Source organism: Ceratotherium simum, chromosome 25 (genome assembly GCF_057802395.1).
Source record: "Ceratotherium simum simum isolate JZ-2026a chromosome 25, ASM5780239v1, whole genome shotgun sequence".
NCBI lineage: Eukaryota > Metazoa > Chordata > Mammalia > Perissodactyla > Rhinocerotidae > Ceratotherium > Ceratotherium simum.
The window spans coordinates 42956340-42975936 of record NC_141924.1 but is presented as its reverse complement, the minus strand read 5'-3'; the positions used below and the strand labels follow the sequence as shown (position 1 = coordinate 42975936).

Here is a 19597-nt window from a genome sequence, read left to right as displayed (position 1 = left end):
CCTGAAACTAAATGCTCTTAAAGGTATATCTTTAAGTTATCTACTGCAACTGAGCTAATGTCTTAACATTTGAATAATAAGAAAATAATTGACTTAGTTTAGAGTTATAGAATGAACAAGTTTTTGAAACTGAGCTCTAATTGTACGGACTCTTTAAGTTATTTCACTTAACAGTTTTTTTTTTAGGGGGGGGGGTGGGATGAGGAAGATTGGCCCTGAGCTAGCATCCATTGCCAATCCTCCTATTTTTGCTGAGGAAGATTAGCCCTGAGCTAAGATCTGTGCCCTTCTTCCTCTATTTTGTATATGAGATGCCACCACAGCATGGCTTGATGAGCGGTGCATAGGTCTGCACCCGGGATTCGAAGCCACAAACCCCAGGCTGCCGAAGCGGAGCATGCGAACTTAACCACTATGCCACCATGCTGGCCCTCACTTAACAATTTTTTATGAAACAGTAATGATTTTGAGTATTCAAAATATATACTACATTACTTTTGGTAGCAACTTGAGGGTGCTGACTAGATTCTTTTATATTTTTAAAAAGCATTCTTTTAAAAGGGTTTTGTTTCTGTGCTTTACAATGGGTAATTTATAAGATTGGCATTCTTAACGTTTAGAATATTCTTTTGTTTTTGATTATTTTATTGAGGTCATATTGGCTTACAACATTGTGTAAATTTCAGGTATACATCAGTATATTTCAGTTTCTGTGTAGACTGCATTGTTTTCACCACCAACAGTCCCGTTATTATCTGTCACCATGCATATGTGCCCCTTTACCCCTTTCACCCTCCCCCCCACCCCCTTCTCCCGTGATAACCACTAATCTATTCTCCTTATCTGTGTGTTTATTTGTTTATCTTCCACGTATGAGTGAGATCATATGGTATTTGCCTTTCTCTGTCTGACTTATTTAACTCAGCATAATATCCTCAAGGTCCATCCATGTTGTCACAAATGACACAATTCTGTCTTTTTTTATGGCTGAGTAGTATTCCCTTGTATGTATACACCACATCTTCTTTATCCATTCATATGTTGATGGGCACTTGCGTCGCTTCTATGTCTTGGCTATTGTGAATAATGCTGCAGTGGACATAAGGGTGCATATATGTTTTTGAGTTATTGATTTCATGTTCTTTGGATAAATACCCAGAAGTGGAATAGCGGGACCATATGGCATTTCTGTTTTTAACTTTTTGAGAAATCTCCATACTGTTTTCCATAATGGCTGCACCAGTTTGCATTCCCACCAGCAGTGTATGAGGGTTCTCTTTTCTGCACATCCTCTCCAGCATTTGTTATTTCTTGTCTTAATTATAACCGTTCTGATGGGTGTGAGGTGATATCTGATTGTAGTTTCGATTTGAATTTCCCTAATAATTAGTGATATTGAACATCTTTTCATATGCCTGTTGGCCATCTGTATATCTTCTTTGGAAAAATGTCTGTTCATATCCTTTGCCCATTTTTTGATTGGGTTGTTTGGGGGTTTTTTTTTGTTGAGTTGTATGAGTTCTTTATATATTTTGGAAATTAGCCCCTTGTTAGATATATGATTTGCAAATATTTTCTCCCGGTTGATGTGTTGTCTTTCCATTTTGATGACGGCTTCCATGCCTTGCAGAATCTTTTTGGCGTGCCTACTCCATGTCTACTCAGACATGGTATTTGAAAAGTTACTGCTAAGACCAATGTCAAAGAGTGTACTGCCTATATTTTCTTCTAGGAGTTTTAAGGTTTCAGGTCTTACATTCAAGTCTTTAATCCATTTTGAGTTAATTTTTGTGTATGGTGTAAGAGAATGGTCTACTTTCATTGTTTGGCATGTGGCTGTCAAGTTTTCCCAGCACCATTTATTGAAGAGACTTCCTTTCTCCGTTGTATGTTCTTGGCTCCTTTGTTGAAGATTAGCTATCCATAGATGTGTGGTTTTATATGTGGGCTTTCATTCTGTTCCTTTGATCTGTGTGTCTATTTTTGTGCCAGTACCAGGCTGTTTTGATTACTACAGCTTTGTAGCATATTTTCAAGTCAGGGAGTATGATTCCTCTAGCTTTGTTCTTTTTTCTCAGGATTGCTTTCACTATTTGGGGTCTTTTGTTGTTCTATATAAATTTTAGGATTCTTTGTTCTGTTTCCGTGAAGAATGTCGTTGACATTCTGATTGGGATTACACTGAATCTGTAGATTGCTTTAGGTAATATGAACATTTTGACGGTGTTTATTCTTCCAATCCATGAGCATGGAATATCTTTCCATTTCTTTATGTCTTTGATGTCTTTCAATAATGTCTTATAGTTTTCAGTGTATAGCTCTTTCACCTCCTTGGTTAAATTTATTCCTAAGTATTTTATTCTTTTTGTTGTGATTAAATGAGATTGTATTCTTGATTTTTCTTTCTGCTAGTTCGTTATATTAGTGTATAGAAATGCAACTGATTTTTGTATGTTGATTTTGTACCTTGCAACTTTACTGTATTTGTTTATTATTTCTAATAGTTTTTTGGTGAATTCTTTAGGGTTTTCTATATAGAGAATCATGTCATCTACAAATAGCAGCAGTTTTATTTGGTCCTTTCCAATTTGGACCCCTTTTATGTCTTTTTCTTGCCTAATTGCTCTGGCTAAAACTTCCAGTACTATGTTGAATAGGAGTGGCAAGAGTGGGCATCTTTGTCATGTTCCTGTTCTCAGAGGGATGGCTTTCACTTTTTCACCATTGAGTATGATGTTGGCTGTGGGTTTGTCATATATGGCCTTTATTATATTGAGGTACTTTCCTTCTATACCCATTTTATTAAGAGTTTTTATCAGAAATGGATATTGGATCTTGTCAAATGCTTTCTCTGCATCTGTTGAGATGATCATGTGATTTCTATTCCTTGTTTTGTTAATGTGGTGTATCACATTGATTGATTTGCAGATGTTGAACCATCCCTGCATCCCTGGAATGAATCCCACTTGATCATGGTGTATGATCTTTTTAATGTATTGTTGTATTCAATTTGCTAATATTTTATTGAGGATTTTTGCATCGATGTTTATCAGTGATATTGGCCTGTAGTTTTCCTTTTTCGTATTGTCCTTGTCTGGTTTTGGTATCAGGGTAATGTTGGCCTTGTAGTATGAGTTAGGAAGTGTCCAGTCCTCTTCAATATTTTGAAATAGTTTGAGAAGGATAGGTATTAAATCTTCTTTGAATGTTTGGTAGAATTCACCAGAGAAGCCAGCTGGTCCTGGACTTTTGTTTTTTGGGAAGTCTTTGATTGGTGTTTTAATCTCTTTATTTGTGATTGATGTCTTCAGATTCTCTCTTTCTTCTTGATTCAGTTTTGGAGGTTGTATGATTCTAAAAATGTATCCATTTCTTCCAGGTCATCCAGTTTGTTGGCAGATAGCTTTTCATAGTATTCTCTTATAATCCTTTATACTTCTGTGGTATCTCTTGTTATTTCTCCTCTTTCATTTCTGATTTTATTTATTTGAGTCTTCTCTCTTTTTTTCTTAGTCTGGCTAAGGGTTTGTCAATTTTGTTTATCTTCTCAAAGAACTAGTTGTTGGTTTCATTGATCCTTTCTATTGTTTTTTTTAGTCTCTATTTAATTTATTTCTGCTCTGATTTTTTTTTTTTTTAAGCCAGGATTCCTTTATTTTTTAAAATTTTTTTGTGAGGAAGATCAGCCCTGAGCTAACATCCATGCTAATCCTCCTCTTTTTGCTGAGGAAGACCAGCTCTGAGCTAACATCTATTGCCAATCCTCCTCCTTTTTTTCTTTTCCCCCAAAGCCGCAGTAGATAGTTGTATGTCGTAGTTGCACATCCTTCTAGTTGCAGTATGTGGGATGCGGCCTCAGCATGGCCGAAGAAGCAGTGCGTCAGTGCACGCCTGGGATCCGAACCTGGGCTGCCAGTAGTGGAGTGCGTGCACTTAACTGCTAGGCCACGGGGCCAGCCCCTCTGCTCTGATTTTTATTATTGCCTTCCTTATAGTGACTTTGGGCTTTGTTTGTTCTTCTTTTTCTAGTTCTTTTAGGTCTAGTGTAAGATTGCTTATTGGAGATTTTTCTTGTTTCTTGAGGTGGGCCTGTATTGCTGTAAATTTCTCTCTTAGTACCGCTTTTGCTGCATCCCATAAGAGTTGGTATGTTGTATGTTCATTTTCGTTTGTCTCCAGATATTTTTTGATTTCCCCTTTGACTTCTTCATTGATCCAATGGTTGTTCAGTAGCATGTTGTTTAGTCTCCACATCTTTGTCACTTTTCTGGTGTTTTTCTTGTAGTTGGTTTCTAGTTTCATACTATTTTGGTTGGAAAAGATGCTTGATATGATTTCAGTCTTCTTAAATTTATTGAGGCTTGCTTTGTCTCCCAACATATGGTGTATCTTTCAGAATGTTCCATGTGCCTGTGAGAAGAGGGTATATTCTGCTGTTTTTGGATGGAATGTTTTATATATATCTATTAAGTCCATCTGGTCTAGTGTTTCTTTTAAGTCCACTGTTTCCTTGTTGACTTTCTGTCTGGATGATCTATTCATTGATGTAAGTGGGGTGTTAAGTTCCCTTACTACTATTACGTTGCTGTCAATTTCTCCCTTTAGGTCTATTAATTATTGCTTAATATACTTTGGTGCTCCTGTGTTAGGTGCATATATATTAGTAAGTGTTATGTCTTCTTATTGGAATGTCTCTTTTATCATTATATACTGCCCATCTTTGTCTCTTTTTATCTTTTTTATCCTGAAGTCTGTTTTGTCTAAGTATGGCAACACCTGCTTTCTTTTGCTTGCCATTTGCCTTGACTATCATCTTCCATCCCTTCACTTTGAGCCTCTATTTGTCTTTAGAGCTGAGATATGTTTCCTGGAGGGAGCATATTGTTGGGTCTTGTTTTTTAATCCACCCAGCAACTCTGTGTCTTTTGATTGGAGAATTCAATCCATATACATTTAGAGTGATTATTGATATATGAGGGCTTAATACTGCCATTTTCTCTTTTGTTTTCCAATTGTTCTATATTTCCCTTATTTCTTTTCCCTTGTATTTCTGTCTGTCATTTGAGTTTGGTGTTTTTCTCTGATGGTTTTCTCAGTTTGCTCTTTATTTACGATTTGTGACTCTGCTCTGATTTTTTGTTTTTTGGTTACCATGAGGTTTGTATAAAAGATCTCATAGATGAGATAGTTCATTTTCTGATAGCCTCTTATCTCCATTAGCCTAAGCATGTTCCATCCCCCTCCTCTTCCCCTTCTATGTTTTTGTTGTCACAAATTGTTCTTTTTTGTGTTGTGAGTTTGTGACTAAATTGAAGTGTTTATAGTTATTTTTGATGCTTTCTTTCCCTTTATCCTTTATGTTATAATTAAGTGGTTACTAACCTATTCTGTTATAGAGCTGCAATTTTCTGATTCTGTCTGTCTATCTCCTTGCTGAAGGTTTTGTAAACCTTTGCTGTTTAGTTTCAGATAGGAGAGCTCCTTTCAACATTCTTGTAAGACAGGTCTAATGGTAATGAACTCCCTCAGCTTTTGTTTATCTGGGGAAGCTTTTATTTCTCCATCCATGTCTGAAGGATAATTTCACTGGATGGAGTATTCTTGGCTAATAGTTTTTGTCTTTCAGTATTTTGAATATATCATTCCACTCTCTCATAGCCTGTAGGGTTTCTGCTGAGAAATCTGCTGAAATCCTGATGGGGGTTTCTTTGTAGGTTATTTTCTTCTCTCTTGCTGCCCTTAATATTTTTTGTTTGTCATTGACTTTTGACGGTTTAATATTATATGCCTTGGAGAGGGTCTTTTTGCATTGATGTAATTAAGAGTTCTGTTGGCTTCATGTACTTGTAAGTCCAGCTCCTTCCCCAGGTTTGGGATGTTCTCAGCTATTATTTCTTTGAATAAGCCTTCTGCTCCTTTCTCTCTGTCTTCTCCTTCTGGAATACCTATAATCCTTATGTTACTTTTCCTAATTGAGTCAGATATTTCTTGAAGAATTTCTTCATTTTTTTAAAATCTTAGTTCTGTCTCCTGCGCCACCTACTCATTTCTAAGTTTCTATCCTCGAGCTCACAGCTTCTCTCCTCCATATGGTCTGCTCTATTTTTTATGCTTTCTACATTATTTTTCATCTCATTTATTGTGTTCTTCATCTCTAGAATTTCTGTTTGTTTTTTTTATAGAGTTTCAATCTCTTTGGTGAAGTACTCCTATTTATTAATTTTATTCATGAGCTCAATGAAGTGTCTTTCTGAGTTTTCTTGTAACTTGTTGAGTTTCTTTATGACAGCTATTTTGAATTCTCTGTCACTTAGAGTGTAAACTTCTCTGACTTCAAGTTTGGTTTCTGGAGAGCTGTCATTCTCCTTCTGTTCTGCCATGTTACTGTAGTTCTTCATGGTGTTTGATGAATTGATCTTCTGCTGGCGCGTTTGTGGTAGTAACCACCTTTCTTATTTGGGTACAGCTTTGGTTACTTTGGTTCTGTGCTGTTTCTGGTTGTATTTAAGAGCCTGCACTTTCCCCCCTCCACTGCCTCTGCCAGGGGCATTATCATTGCCCTCCTTGTGCTGCTTGTGCCTCTGGGGTTGCTGGTGCCTTTGCCTTAGTCTCAAGTGTCTCCACCAGTGTCTCCAGGCTGCGAGCACTTCTGCTGCTTCCAGGGTTGCCTGTGTCTCATATTTCTCCACTGGCTCTCCATGGACTTGGACACTGCTGCGCCCCCCATACACCACCTGTTTTGCTGCTCCTGGGTTGTCTGTGGGTGCTGGTTGCATTGCTGCCAGGGGCACTGGGTTCATAGGTGTCACTGTTACTGCCAGGGGCCCAGGGAGCTGGGAAATTGTGTGCAGCCCTCGCTGCTGGAGGAGCTGCATGAGTGTCAGGGATACCACCAATGGGCTCTGGGTCACCAGTTCTGTAGTTCTGGAAGCCTCTGGTCACAAGTTCCACCTGCCATCACTAGGGGGGTGCAGGGGCTATGCAGGGAGAGGTTTTTGTTGTTGCTTGCAGTGCAGCCTCTGCTCTCTGGCACTAGCCAGTGTGTTTTAAGAATTCAGGTCATAGCACCCCACCCCAGCCAGGAAAATCCGAGTTTTGTATATTATCCCTACTGTTAGAAAGACCTGATGACTGCTGGGGAAGGAGGAGGGGCACACATGGTGCATCTACTGGGAGATGGTCAGGTTGCAAGCCAGCCTGCCTTCTCCCTCACTGCTGGGACCACTTGCAGGTGTGGAGGCTAAGTCTGCTGGGAGATGGGCTGGGGGCAAGCCATGCCTGTTTTCTTGCAGGTGTACAGACCAATGTGGGGATCTGTGCCCTGGATTGCTGCTTCCTAGGGAGGCGGGGTGTGCTCCCCTAGTACCACTGCCTCCTGGGGGTCCAGTCCACCTACCTTCAGCTGTACAGATGCCTGGATCTCTTATGCATCCTGTTGTGCTGTGTAGGGAATCCTCTGTTGATCAGTGGACGTCTAATTGGTTGTAACTCAGAGGGGAGAGAACAACTCACTCCACCATGATGCTGATGTCACTCTCTCTAGGATGTTTTTATATTCTGCTATTCTGTGGAAATATTATTCTGTTCCACAAAGTCAAGTATGCGTTGCTGCTGATGTGTTTGCCATGTGGAAAACAAATTCTTTATCAAGTCACTCAATACAGTTTCATTGTTATATAAATATCTAATGGCAAGAACAAGACTAATTTTGTCATTATAGTATAAATGGTTTATTATATATAATGTTATTGAAAGCTGTGTACTTCTGGATAGATAATTTGGTATTGTAAATTATTGAGCATATCCTATTATAAAATGATTCAGATTGACAGAGGTATTTATCATTATATGGGTATCCTTCACTTTGATAAATAGAAAAGTCCCTAAGAAGACACATGTAGATCAGAAATTTCCTAAAAATGCATTACTCTGTAAGTGAACCAAGGAGACTGTTATGTTCAGGAACCTAGTGTCAGTCTTTGTTCAGAATTCATTGTCCAGTGTTGCCCAAAGGGAATGTAGCTGAGCATTGGAAGTGGGGGTAGAATTTGTTTGATATATCCTGCTGCTTTCTCCTAAATAAATTTATTCTCATATCTGTAACTTACCCTTTCTTTTGTCCACAGATGATTTTAGTACATGTCAGAACTGCATAGTCCACTTATGCTTTTTTCTCGGTATCTCAGAATAGTGTATAACCTTATGCAAACTCTTGGGGAAATGGCAGTAATTTTGTTGAAACACCAGTGAAGGATATTATAAATTTTGTTTCTGGTATAGGCTAATAACTCTAGCTCTTGTCATATATCCAGAATTGGGACTACTTGTATTCACTTGGCCGATTTAGAGTAATGTAGAGTAAAACATTTTACAACACTTAAAACAGTAAGACATCATAAACACGAATTTTTTATTGCCTATCAAGAGCTGAATAATGTATTTTATGATTTTTGCAAGAAATAGAGACCACCTAAACTTTCTAAGCATGTTGGACTTTCTTAGATATGGTCGTGCAGTTCAGCAGGGGAAATGATACTGTACCTTGATCTGAGATCTCAGGAGGCACTGAAAGAAAAAAGATGTATACACTTATTGTTTGTTACTAGATTTGTTAACTTTGGGAAGACATATTTTATTAATGAGTTGGAATTTTAAAAACTTCTTTTATTCATTTCTAACTTGACTTTCCTTTTACTAAGGAACAATTTCACTTTATTAAAGAACGGCCAATATCATGACCATTAATCACAATAAATTTTCATTTAGATGCCTGGAGGGTGATATGTTTTATTATTCAGAAATTTGATGGATGTGAATTAAATATATTACCATTCGTTGCAATAGCAAATGGGTCTTTGTTTCTTAATTACTTTTGTAAATTGCTCCATTCTTAAAGTTTATATTCTAGAGTACTCTTGTCCTTTTCAACTTATTCCTTTGGAAACATTGTATAATCCTTTTCAAAAAATATAGTTTTATTTTTTCATAATTGTATCTTGGGAAGGTAAATGTTTAGCTTTCCTGTCTTTGGTATAATGACTTTATAATCTTTTAACATGCCTGTCGACAGATACGGAAACCAGTGAGGTCCAAACATTGTGGTGTGTGCAACCGCTGCATAGCGAAATTTGATCATCACTGCCCATGGGTGGGCAACTGTGTAGGTAAGTTTTATTAGTGATTTCTGACTACAGTGTTCATTTAAGTTACTGTAAGTAATGAATAAAGTACAATATTAAAGTAGATAATGGAATGGTCTTTCCCGCACCCTACTACACCCCCCCATCCCTCCACTTATCTTCTGGTTGACAAAATAGCAACTCAGTTGAGAGAGAGGGAAAAAAGTTAAAATCAGGTTCTAGAAAAGATTGATATCATTTCTCTATCAATTCTTTCTAGTGCCTACTCTTATTTTCTCCATCGGATAACAGTGAAATTGATAAGGAAGCAGATGGTATTGCTTTTTAGTTCAACTAGAGAAAGTAAGGCAATAAAAATACTTCAAAGGATGTTATGTACAGAGGCAGAGGGGAGTGACAGATGAGGACTCCACATACCTCAGTGTTCAAGAACCGTGCAGTCTGAGGAGATGAGCTAAGTGGTCTGAGAGATGGCCCTGGGAATTTTATGAGGTGACAGCAGGGAAACATTACAAAGATTGTGTGACTCTGTTGGGGAGAAGCTTTTGAAAAGTTGGATTATAAAATTTATTATAAAATAGGGTTATTTTAAACCTCATAAGGCAAACAGTAGGGTTAAAGCTCAGAATTGTGGTTTATTTGGTTCATTGGGACTCTTTTGCCTTCAGAATGAGTATCATAGCAGTCGTCACATCTTTGTGTGTAATTATAAGCATTTTTATTTTAAGACTTCTATTAAAACATTTATTTTCTTGAAGAAAATTTTATAAAATAATTAGTGTATGTGATTATTGTCTAAGTTGATCACACCGTTCATGGCATTTACCCTCCACCCTCCAAAGGGTGTGTTTCCAGTTGTTTTTTCTTAGCTGAAAAAAATTGCTTCTGTGTTGTTTTTTAGGTGCAGGCAACCATAGATACTTTATGGGCTACCTATTCTTCTTGCTTTTTATGATCTGCTGGATGATTTATGGTTGTATTTCTTGTGAGTACAATTAGTTTTTTACTTTCTTAAAACACAAATGTTTGCATACTCATCCTTAATCATATTAACAAAAAATATGATAATGACAGAAGTCTTTTAACTAAAAAATATGGTTTGGGGCACTTCACTACAATGACGCATAAAGAAAAAGGTAGATATAGAACTATCAAACATATTCAACATGTAGCATAAGCAACAGAATTATCAATAAGTTAACTGGTTAACCTCTTAATACATGTACCTATGTCCTCTGAAAAACTCGTTGGCTTAATAGGCTTTGAAAAGCTTCTGGGTAAAATACACCAACATTTTTCACATCGCATCCTTGCCTTACTCTAGTAGTTTATAGGTTTTGTGATTGTGCTAGTTGCTTTCTCTCACCAAGCAGGAAAAATATAGTTGAAGTTAAATTTGCACAGAACTTGAATATTTTGAAAAGTAAGGTATAATTATTATCTGTTAGAGAATATTAAAAGGTATTAGAAGTTACTTGTTTAAGAATAAGTTTTCATTCACTTGATCATATGGGTTTAATATTTTAGAGGAAGTGATGGGTTTTTATTGCATTGAGAACATAATTTGGAAAGTTTAAATGAAGATATTAGTTACTATGCTTCAGGGCTTGGTGGTATTTGGCATAAAGATGTATTAGATCCTAGCCTAAAAATAAGTCTTGGAAGGATGATTTCCTAGTCCTTCTACTCCCACATATATTAAGAATAATCTCTGTTATTGCCCTAATGAAAAGGGAGGCTACTTCCTCAAATAGAGATTAATAGAAAGATTTGGTCAAAGATCTTGACCTAATTTCTGGCCCAACACACCTAAGAGAGAGGACACACACAGTCCTGCTAATAACAGTAGTTCTTTTTGGCAGCAGCTCTCAAAAAGAAGTGATTTTGGGGGGCCAGCCCCGTGGCTGAGTGGTTAAAGTTCCACGTGCTCCGCTTCAGCGGCCCTGGTTTGCGGGTTTGGATTCCAGGTGCAGACCTACTCCACTCATCAGCCATGCTGTGGAGGCATCCCACATACAAAATAGAGGAAGATTGGCACAGATTAGTAGCTCAGGGCTAATCTTCCTCAAGCAAAAAAAGAGGAAGATTGGCAGCGGATGTTGGCTCAGGGCGAATCTTCCTCAGCACAAAAAATAAAATAAGTTAAAACAAAAAAAGAGTCGATTTCGTTTTAGAAAAAGCCCCCCTCACCAAGGTGATCTTAGTATGTTATATACCTGCCCTCCAAAAAAACTCTCACTGATATATCATCTTATCTTAGTTTAAAGAAAATGTTCTTTTAAGTATTGATGTATGCAATACCAATCAAATAAAAACTGTACATTGTTACAGTATGGTAGTTTTTTTTTTTTTTAAGATTGGCTGCTGCTTTTTCCATTTCTGTCTTTGATATGTTTTTTCACTAATGTATAATGAGATTATTGAAGAGTATAAAAAATTTGCGTGAAAAGTCATCAGTTAAAGCTAGACTCTGGACCATGTTTTCTAAGTGGTGCCCACCACAAACGCCTGCACGAGGTGCTTGGATGATTACTGAGTAAATACCAGTGCTTCTGTTCTCATTGTAGACTGGGGACTCCACTGTGAGACCACGTACACCAAGGATGGATTTTGGACATATATTACTCAGATTGCCACATGTTCCCCGTGGATGTTTTGGATGTTTCTGAACAGTGTCTTTCATTTCCTGTGGGTGGCTGTGTTACTCATGTGTCAGATGTACCAGGTGCGTGCGGCTGCCTTATTTGTTCTTCATTGTGCTCACTGAACTCTTGAAACTCACGCCTTGCTTAAGAGATAATATCCCCTCTTTAACCACTCTGACTGCTCAAGGATTACAATTTTCAGTTTACTTTTCCTGTCTGCCTCCCTCTTTCCCTCCTCCTTTCCTCCCTTTTCTCATATCATGAACTTCTGACTTTCAGTACTACTCTCGACAAAACTTATTCCTGTTGCTCCTGATTCACATACATCCACTTGGATATAGTGTGAGCTTAGATTGATGATCCCATTAATTTTGTGTTCATTTTCATAGTAATGTTTTATTACCCATAAATATTAATATTTATTCAAGCGTTTGGGTTTTTTTGAATTAAGGATTTTTTTAAAAGCTCATTCGTAAAGGGGCTGATGGAGAGGTGGTCTGTGTACATAGTGTTCATCTCCCACCTGCACAGTGCCAAGTAACCTGTTTTTAAGTATTTTCCCCCTTTAACTGGCTACTTTTAAGAGAGTCAAAATATCATGTAAACCAGCTTGATAATCTCCTGATGGAAAACCAAAAACAGACTTCATCATTTTTCTCTCCATCCTGGTCCTTTTGAGAATTAACTTATTTTGCATTAACTATTCAGAGACAGTTTAATGGTTTGCTTTTTCTTGCCCCTTAGATATCATGTTTAGGCATTACTACAAATGAGAGAATGAATGCCAGAAGATACAAGCACTTTAAAGTCACGACAACATCTATTGAAAGCCCGTTCAAGTATGTAACATTTACAAATTTAGTATTTTCCCTTGGCATATAAATTTCCTTACTAACCAAACTCAGCAAGTATCTAGTGAATACATCAAAGAGAAGTATTTTCTTTAGATGTGGCAATAGGATATTAAGCAGGGAGTATTTCTTTTACTTAGCAATATGTAAAATAGCTTAGAAATCCTACTGAATTCTAAGATTTCTGCCAGACATAGCTTTGGTTAGTTCACCATAACTTTAGAATTCGTGACATTAACTGTATATATATTTGTGATATTTTTCTTTTTCTAAATTGCACAATTCAAACTTTATTCACCTACTGACATTTAGTATTTGTTCTTTAAGTTTCCCATCAGTTTACAGATTTTTATTGAAAAATGAATATATTTAGAGAATTGAAATAAGATTTTAAAAAATACAGTCAGTTGAAATTCATATTTAGGGAAATTTCCCAGACTCTAGGGCAGCTGCCTTTCAGTGCGAATTATTTATTTTATTTTGCCCTCTGAATGACACAAAAATTCCTACACACCTAGTTTTTTTTTTCCTTTTTTTAAAAATTCACATATAATATATTAGTTTCAGGTGTACAACATAATGATTCGCTATTTGTATACATTGCAGAGTGATCACCACAATAAGTCTAGTTAACATGTATCACTGCACATAGTGACAAAATTTTTTTTTTTCTTGTGATGAGAACTTTTAAGATCTAGTCTCTTAGCAACTTTCAAATATACAGTACAGTAGTATTAACTATAGTCAGCATGCTATACATTACATCTCCATGACTTATTTATTTTATAACTGGAAGTTTGTGCGTTTTGACTCCCTTCACCTGTTTTGCCTACCTCCCACCTCTGGCAGTGACCAATCTGTTCTCTGTATCTGTAAGCTTGGTTTTCATTCATTTGCTTGTTTTTTAAGATTCCACATATAAGTGAGATCATATGGTATTTGTCTTTGTCTGACTTATTTCACTTAGTGTAACGCCCCAAGGTCTGTCTATGTTGTCACAAATGGCAAGATTTCCTTCTTTTTTATGGCTGAATAATATTCCATTGTGTGTGTGTATGTATGTATGTATGTATATACATTTTCATCCATTCATCCATTGATGGACACTGAGGTTGTTTCCGTATCTTGGCTATTATAAATAATGCTGCAGTGAACATGGGGGTGCATATATCTTTTTGAGTTAAGTGTTTTCATTTTCTTTGGATAAATAACCAGAAGCACGGTTGCTGGATCATACAGTAGTTCTATTTTTAATTTCTTGAGAAAGCTCCATACTGTTGTCCATAATGGCTATACCAGTTTACATTCCCACCAACAGTGCACAAGGGTTCCCTGTTCTCACATGCTTGCCAACACTTGTTATTTCTTGTCTTTTCGATAACTGCCATTCTAACAGTTGTGAGGTGATATCTTATTGTGGTGTGGCATTTCTCTGATGATTAGTAATATTGAGCACCCTTTCATATACCTTTTGGCCATCTGTATGTCTTCCTTGGAAAACTGTTTATTCAGATCTTCTGCCCATTTTTTAATCTGATTTTTTTTTGCTATTAAGTTGTATGAGTTCTTTATGTGTTTTGGATGTTAACCCTTATCAGATAAATGATTTGCAAATATTTTGTCCCAGTCAGTAGGTTGCCTTTTCATTTTGTTGATGGTTTTCTTTGCCATGCAGAAGCTTTTTAGTTTGATGTAGTCCTACTTGTTTATTTTTGCTTTTGTTGCCTTTGCTTTTGGTGTCAGATTCAAAAAGATACTGCTAAGACCAACATCAAAAAGTTTGGCACCTGTGTTTTCTAGGCATTTTATGGTTTCAGGTCTTACATTCAAGCCTTTAATCCATTTTGAGTTAATTTTTGTGTATGGTGTAAGATAGTGGTCCAGTTTCATTCTTTTGCCTGTGGCTGTCCAGTTTCCTCAACACTATTTATTGAAGAGACTGTCCTATTCTTTATATATATATATTTCTTAAATTTGCATTCAGTTTGATGCTTAGAAACAGTAGTTTCCTAAGTATATGAAAGAGTTAAAACTTGGAGTTGTACTCCAGCTGCTTGCCTGCTACCTTCAAGGTTTTGTGGTAGCATGCTTTAACAATTGCATGCTTCTGGGAAGCAAGCAAACCTTTAAATAAAAGCAAAAATAAGAGAGTCATTTGGGTAGTTTTGAGATTTCCTCCAGTAGGCACAATAATTATATAAGCTGTAAAACTGACTGCTTTTCCAAAGTTGTTCTTGAAGTCCTAAAATTGCCTGAACTTTTCCTTCACATTTGTTTTTTTAAATTGTTACTGTTAGGGACACTGCCAAATTCATACTATTTGCAATTATTTTGTCTTTTACTTTCTCAATTTTGGATGTAGTTAGTCTCCTCACCAAAGATCCACCAATCAAGGAAAGGTTTTTATCAAAAATTGCCTGTGACACAGGAATGAAAGAAATGCCAATTTGAATAACTTATAATTGTGTAACTGATTAAATTAGCAAAAGAAAAATCAGTGTTGGCAGAGCTGTGAAGAAACACGAATGGCATATATATTTTATAGTTATAAACAGGTTCTTTCCAGCAAGTAACATGACTTTTTAAGTTTAGAAAATAATATCTTTAACACCAAAATTATAGTAAACTCATATATTAAATCATTGTACTAATAGACTTTTTCCTTTCCTTTTTTTGGGGGGGGTTTTAGCCATGGATGTGTAAGGAATATTATAGACTTCTTTGAATTTCGATGCTGTGGCCTCTTTCGTCCTGTTATCGTGGACTGGACCAGGCAGTATACGATAGACTATGACCAAATATCGGGATCTGGGTACCAGCTCGTGTAGCAACATCTTTACCTTATGAAGCATATTGCTGAGTGGTGCCTGAAAATTGTGTCTGTCCGTGTCTCTCTCACACTCGAATCCACATCCTTTGAATAATAGCATGCTATATGTAGGGCTAACAGTGAATTTTACAGTCTTTTTTTCAACACTTTTATTAACAAAAGTAAACATGGACAGAACACACTGCCACTTCTGGGAAGAAGAAAGATCCTAAAAAGAATTTTAATGGTTCTTAATGTGGGAATTCATAACATACTCAACTTTTTGGTTTTGTTCTCATAACATTTTTCACAAAAAAGAGTGAACTTATTCTGTTGACAGACATGGTATACTGATCAGAAATGCTCGATTCTAGTAAAACTAAATATATGGTATACAGCTAAATTTTATGATGCAACGTGCTAATAGTATTGCATTTAATTCCAGGAGAGGTGTCTTAAATTGATTCATACTAGTATTATGTACATTTTAGAATGTACATGGAAATACTGTGGTGAAAATCATGTGGTTTTATTAGGGATCTACTATAATGTGTCTTCAAAGGTACAAGAAAATAATGTTCACAAAAAAGTGTGCTAACAATATTTTATTGCTATCAGCTGTTGCAATGCTGATACATTTCTAGTTCAGTGAAATAATTTGTAGTAACCTTATTCTGAGGTTTTATGGTCTGATAATAAAGCACTTGCATGAGTAAGTCATCTTATTTTGTTGAAACTTAAAAGCCCTACTAAGTGCATGATACACTTCATAGAATGTATACTAGCACATACTATCCAGTAAAGCATAAATTAGAATTTAATTTGATGTGCAAACAGTCCAACTTTTAAGAGTTGAGGCATTATCAAGAAAAGGCAGAACAAATAAGTTAATGCAAAATTCTCAGTAAAGGAGATATAAATGGATATACTTTTTAAATTTTGAGCTGCAAAATACATTGTAGACAAAAGGGAGATTAGCTAAAGATGGAGCATGATTTCTGTACATAGCATATGTGACTAAAAGAAAAGCTAATGGTATATTCTGGTTTAAAAAAACTGACCTATCAGAATTTAATCCCCAAGATTATTTCAATTTTCCAAATATTGAATGTTTTGAAATCTGTTAATGCTGTCTGAAACAATTTCAGAAAGATTTTCTTACTGTTAAACGTGATGCACTGATCAATTTCTGTTGCAGCATTTCCATACTCTCATGGTGAACTTAGTTACTGCTTCCGTAAATACTGTTTACAGAGCGAGACTCAGTTTAGTCCTCCTGAGTGCTGTAGCAAACTGTGGTTCGAGCAACCTGTGGGAAACCTGTGAGAGGCAATGGGCTGGGGGAGGGTGGGAAAGGGTGGTCAGATGACAGATCCCAGACCAGTGTAAAGATTGTGTATCTGTATATAAATAATTTATCACATAGTTTTCTCTTTGTGTCTGTATGTGTTAGTGTATTTAAAGCTGCTCATTTCATTTTATCCAACCAAAAGGAAAAGGGAGATAACTAATGAGCTTCTAGTGATGTTCAATATCGCTGTTAATAGGCATTATAATCTGCAAGTTCACTGCATGTCTGATGCTTGGTAAAATTAGTATTCCCTGTAAAATGCAGATTACAGGTATTAAAGCAATCTAGTGGTATACCCGCCCCTTGCCTTAGTAAGAGGAGCAGTGAAAATGTATATAGTTGATGTTCAGTATTTTCAAGTACCATTTTTATATAGTAGTTTCTTTGACCATAAGTCACACATCAAAAAGATTTACCCTTAATGTACGTGTTTTAATATTAGAAAATTGGCATACCTACTTTATTTTTGAAAAGGGAAGAGATGGGTGTGGGGTGGCGATAGCATTGTGCCATTTTGTCATAGAATGTGAAAAATTGGTTAACTTTAGAAATGTCTCTGCTAGTTTTGACTACTAATTGGGGGAAATTTTAGATAATTTTTAAATTCAAAGTTATTTATAAAAGGCTAGAATTTGTTTTAATTTTTTGTATTTTGAGCCACTTCACATGAAGACTCAGTTGCAATTTTTAATACATTTTTATTAACAAATACAATGGTGGTTTTCTCAGAGTTTGGATAAGAGTGTTGTTACCATGTTCCTTCTTTGTGGTACAATATTCTTTTCAGTGCAAAAGAGATGTCTTTCAGTTAAATAGAAAAAAAACTCTAGATGTATAATTACATGGAAAATATTTGCAACGTTAATGCTTTAATACTAACCATCTCAGAGTACCACTGAGATCTATGACTCGGAAATGTCAGATAGTCAGGAGCCAACTGTGCAGCAGTGTACCGCCTGTTTAACTCTTCTGTAGGTCTTGTGTGTGGAACCAGCTTAAACCAGTTCTAAAGTTGTGTATGGAGGTGACCCTTTGGGGAATAGTTCATATCAGCTTAATTGGATACTTTTAACAAATAGGAACTTATTTCTCAGCTCTGAACATGAATTATTTCTTTGGAGTTTTTTTCTTCACATTTTTGTTGTCCCCAGGAATTTATCTGAAATATTAATAGGCTTAAAACAGCATCATTATACTTAAGCTATGGATATTTTTATTTTATATTTTCTTTATTTATAACTGTGCCAAGTATTATTTTGCTACTTACCGTGTTACTCTGTGGAAAGAAAAACCTGTCAAGTGTTTAATAAATTAGCTCTCCTTATATAAATTAAATCTGTCAAAATTTTGTAAAATATTAATCATAATAAATATTGACTCTTAAGTGTGTGCTTCTTTGTTATTTTGCTCAGTTCACTTCAAGAAATTGATGAGACACTGGTCGTGGTACCTATGATATGAAAAGATATATTTCTATCTGGGTCAACTAGGATTCAGGTCACAAGACTGTAGAAATTGGCAAAAGTAAAAGGTGGTAGTAGTATTCTGAAAAAACTCCAATCCTGTGTGTTATGTATGTGTGTGTAATTAATTTTTTTTTAATAAGGAGAATAAATTTTTCTTTAAGAATTTTGGATTCCATGGAGTTAATGAGGATCCTCAGGGACTGTGTGAATCTCCAAGTTTTAAATAAATATGTCTAAAGACACTGTAGTAAAATGTTGCAAAATGAAACCTACCAAGCCATTGATCTGTTATTTGAGAAGCTATGCATGACAAAGAAAGCTCTTTATTGGGGAATTTAAAAAGCAGAAATCATGAAGGAACCCTTTCTTGTTCACATGATTGTTTATGGTTCAGTTGAGAACCCAGTGGTAATAAATATTTTCAGATTGGACTAATACTCATTTCATAAATATTTTATGATATTGAAAATAATGCCTCCAGAGCTGTGTAGAGCTCAAGTAACAACATTTTGAACAAGTTTATAAAATAAAGCAAATTCTACAGCAGGCCCTCAGTTTTCATCCCAGTTAGGTGTTTATCTCCTGCTTGTTGTCTGCTTGTCTGGATCCCCTAGTCCTTCCCAGATTGGAAGACTGGACCTGTGGGATGGGTGTCTGGGTCTAACAGTTTGCAGAGATAATGGGAAACAAGTGGTATACACCAGGACAAGAAATCTTCGCTTCTGTCAGAAAGTAAACCTTCACTTTCATAAAGTTCTTGGTATAAGAGTTTTCTACTAAATATCTTTATGTGACTTTTAAAATGAAAAAATCTGTAATTCCACGTGGAACACTCAGATGTCCCTCGTTCTAGGTCAGCTAAGTTACAAACTCAAGGAAACCAGATGTGTCTCTTAGAAAACTCCTTTTGCCTTTGAATTGGAGTATGAATGTTTTGCTCAGATAAATTTTACTAGAAATCTGTCATCAGACATTTACTTGGATTGAAAAATACTTTTTACTAGACAGCAGTGTTTCTAGTACTCAAAGAGAGGGACTGTTTCCGTTCAAAGTGTCAGAAAGCCTCATTGTTGCTGCTGCTGCTGCTTAAATCTGTAGGTTTACAGTTTTTATCAAATTTGGAAATTTTTCAGTCATTATTTCTTCAAATATTTTTCCTCCCCCCTTTCAGGAAACTCCAGTTACACATTAGACCACTTGAGATTGTCCTACTGCTCACTGATCAATTTATTTTTTAAATTCTCTTTTTGCCCAGTGTTTATTTTGGATAGGTTTTATGTCTTTAAGTTCACTTAAATTTTTTATGCACTGTCTAGTCTGTCATTAATACCATTC

General features: G+C 36.0%; 1 protein-coding gene across 3 annotated transcripts in view; it reads left to right on the top strand.

Annotated features, from left to right (window-relative positions):
* The window catches only part of ZDHHC17 (zDHHC palmitoyltransferase 17), a 121035-nt gene that overhangs the window by 75232 nt on the left and 26206 nt on the right, over positions 1-19597 (top strand). For 2 of the 3 annotated variants that reach the window (XM_087449160.1, XM_087449159.1), the window contains exons 13-16: positions 9071-9164; positions 10042-10125; positions 11708-11865; positions 12530-12624. In XM_087449160.1, coding sequence (XP_087305286.1) covers positions 9071-9164; positions 10042-10125; positions 11708-11865; positions 12530-12624 — 431 coding nt within the window. Of the gene's footprint in view, positions 1-9070; positions 9165-10041; positions 10126-11707; positions 11866-12529; positions 12625-15325; positions 18181-19597 lie in introns of those variants that run through there. The other variant, XM_087449161.1, reaches the window with a different exon arrangement.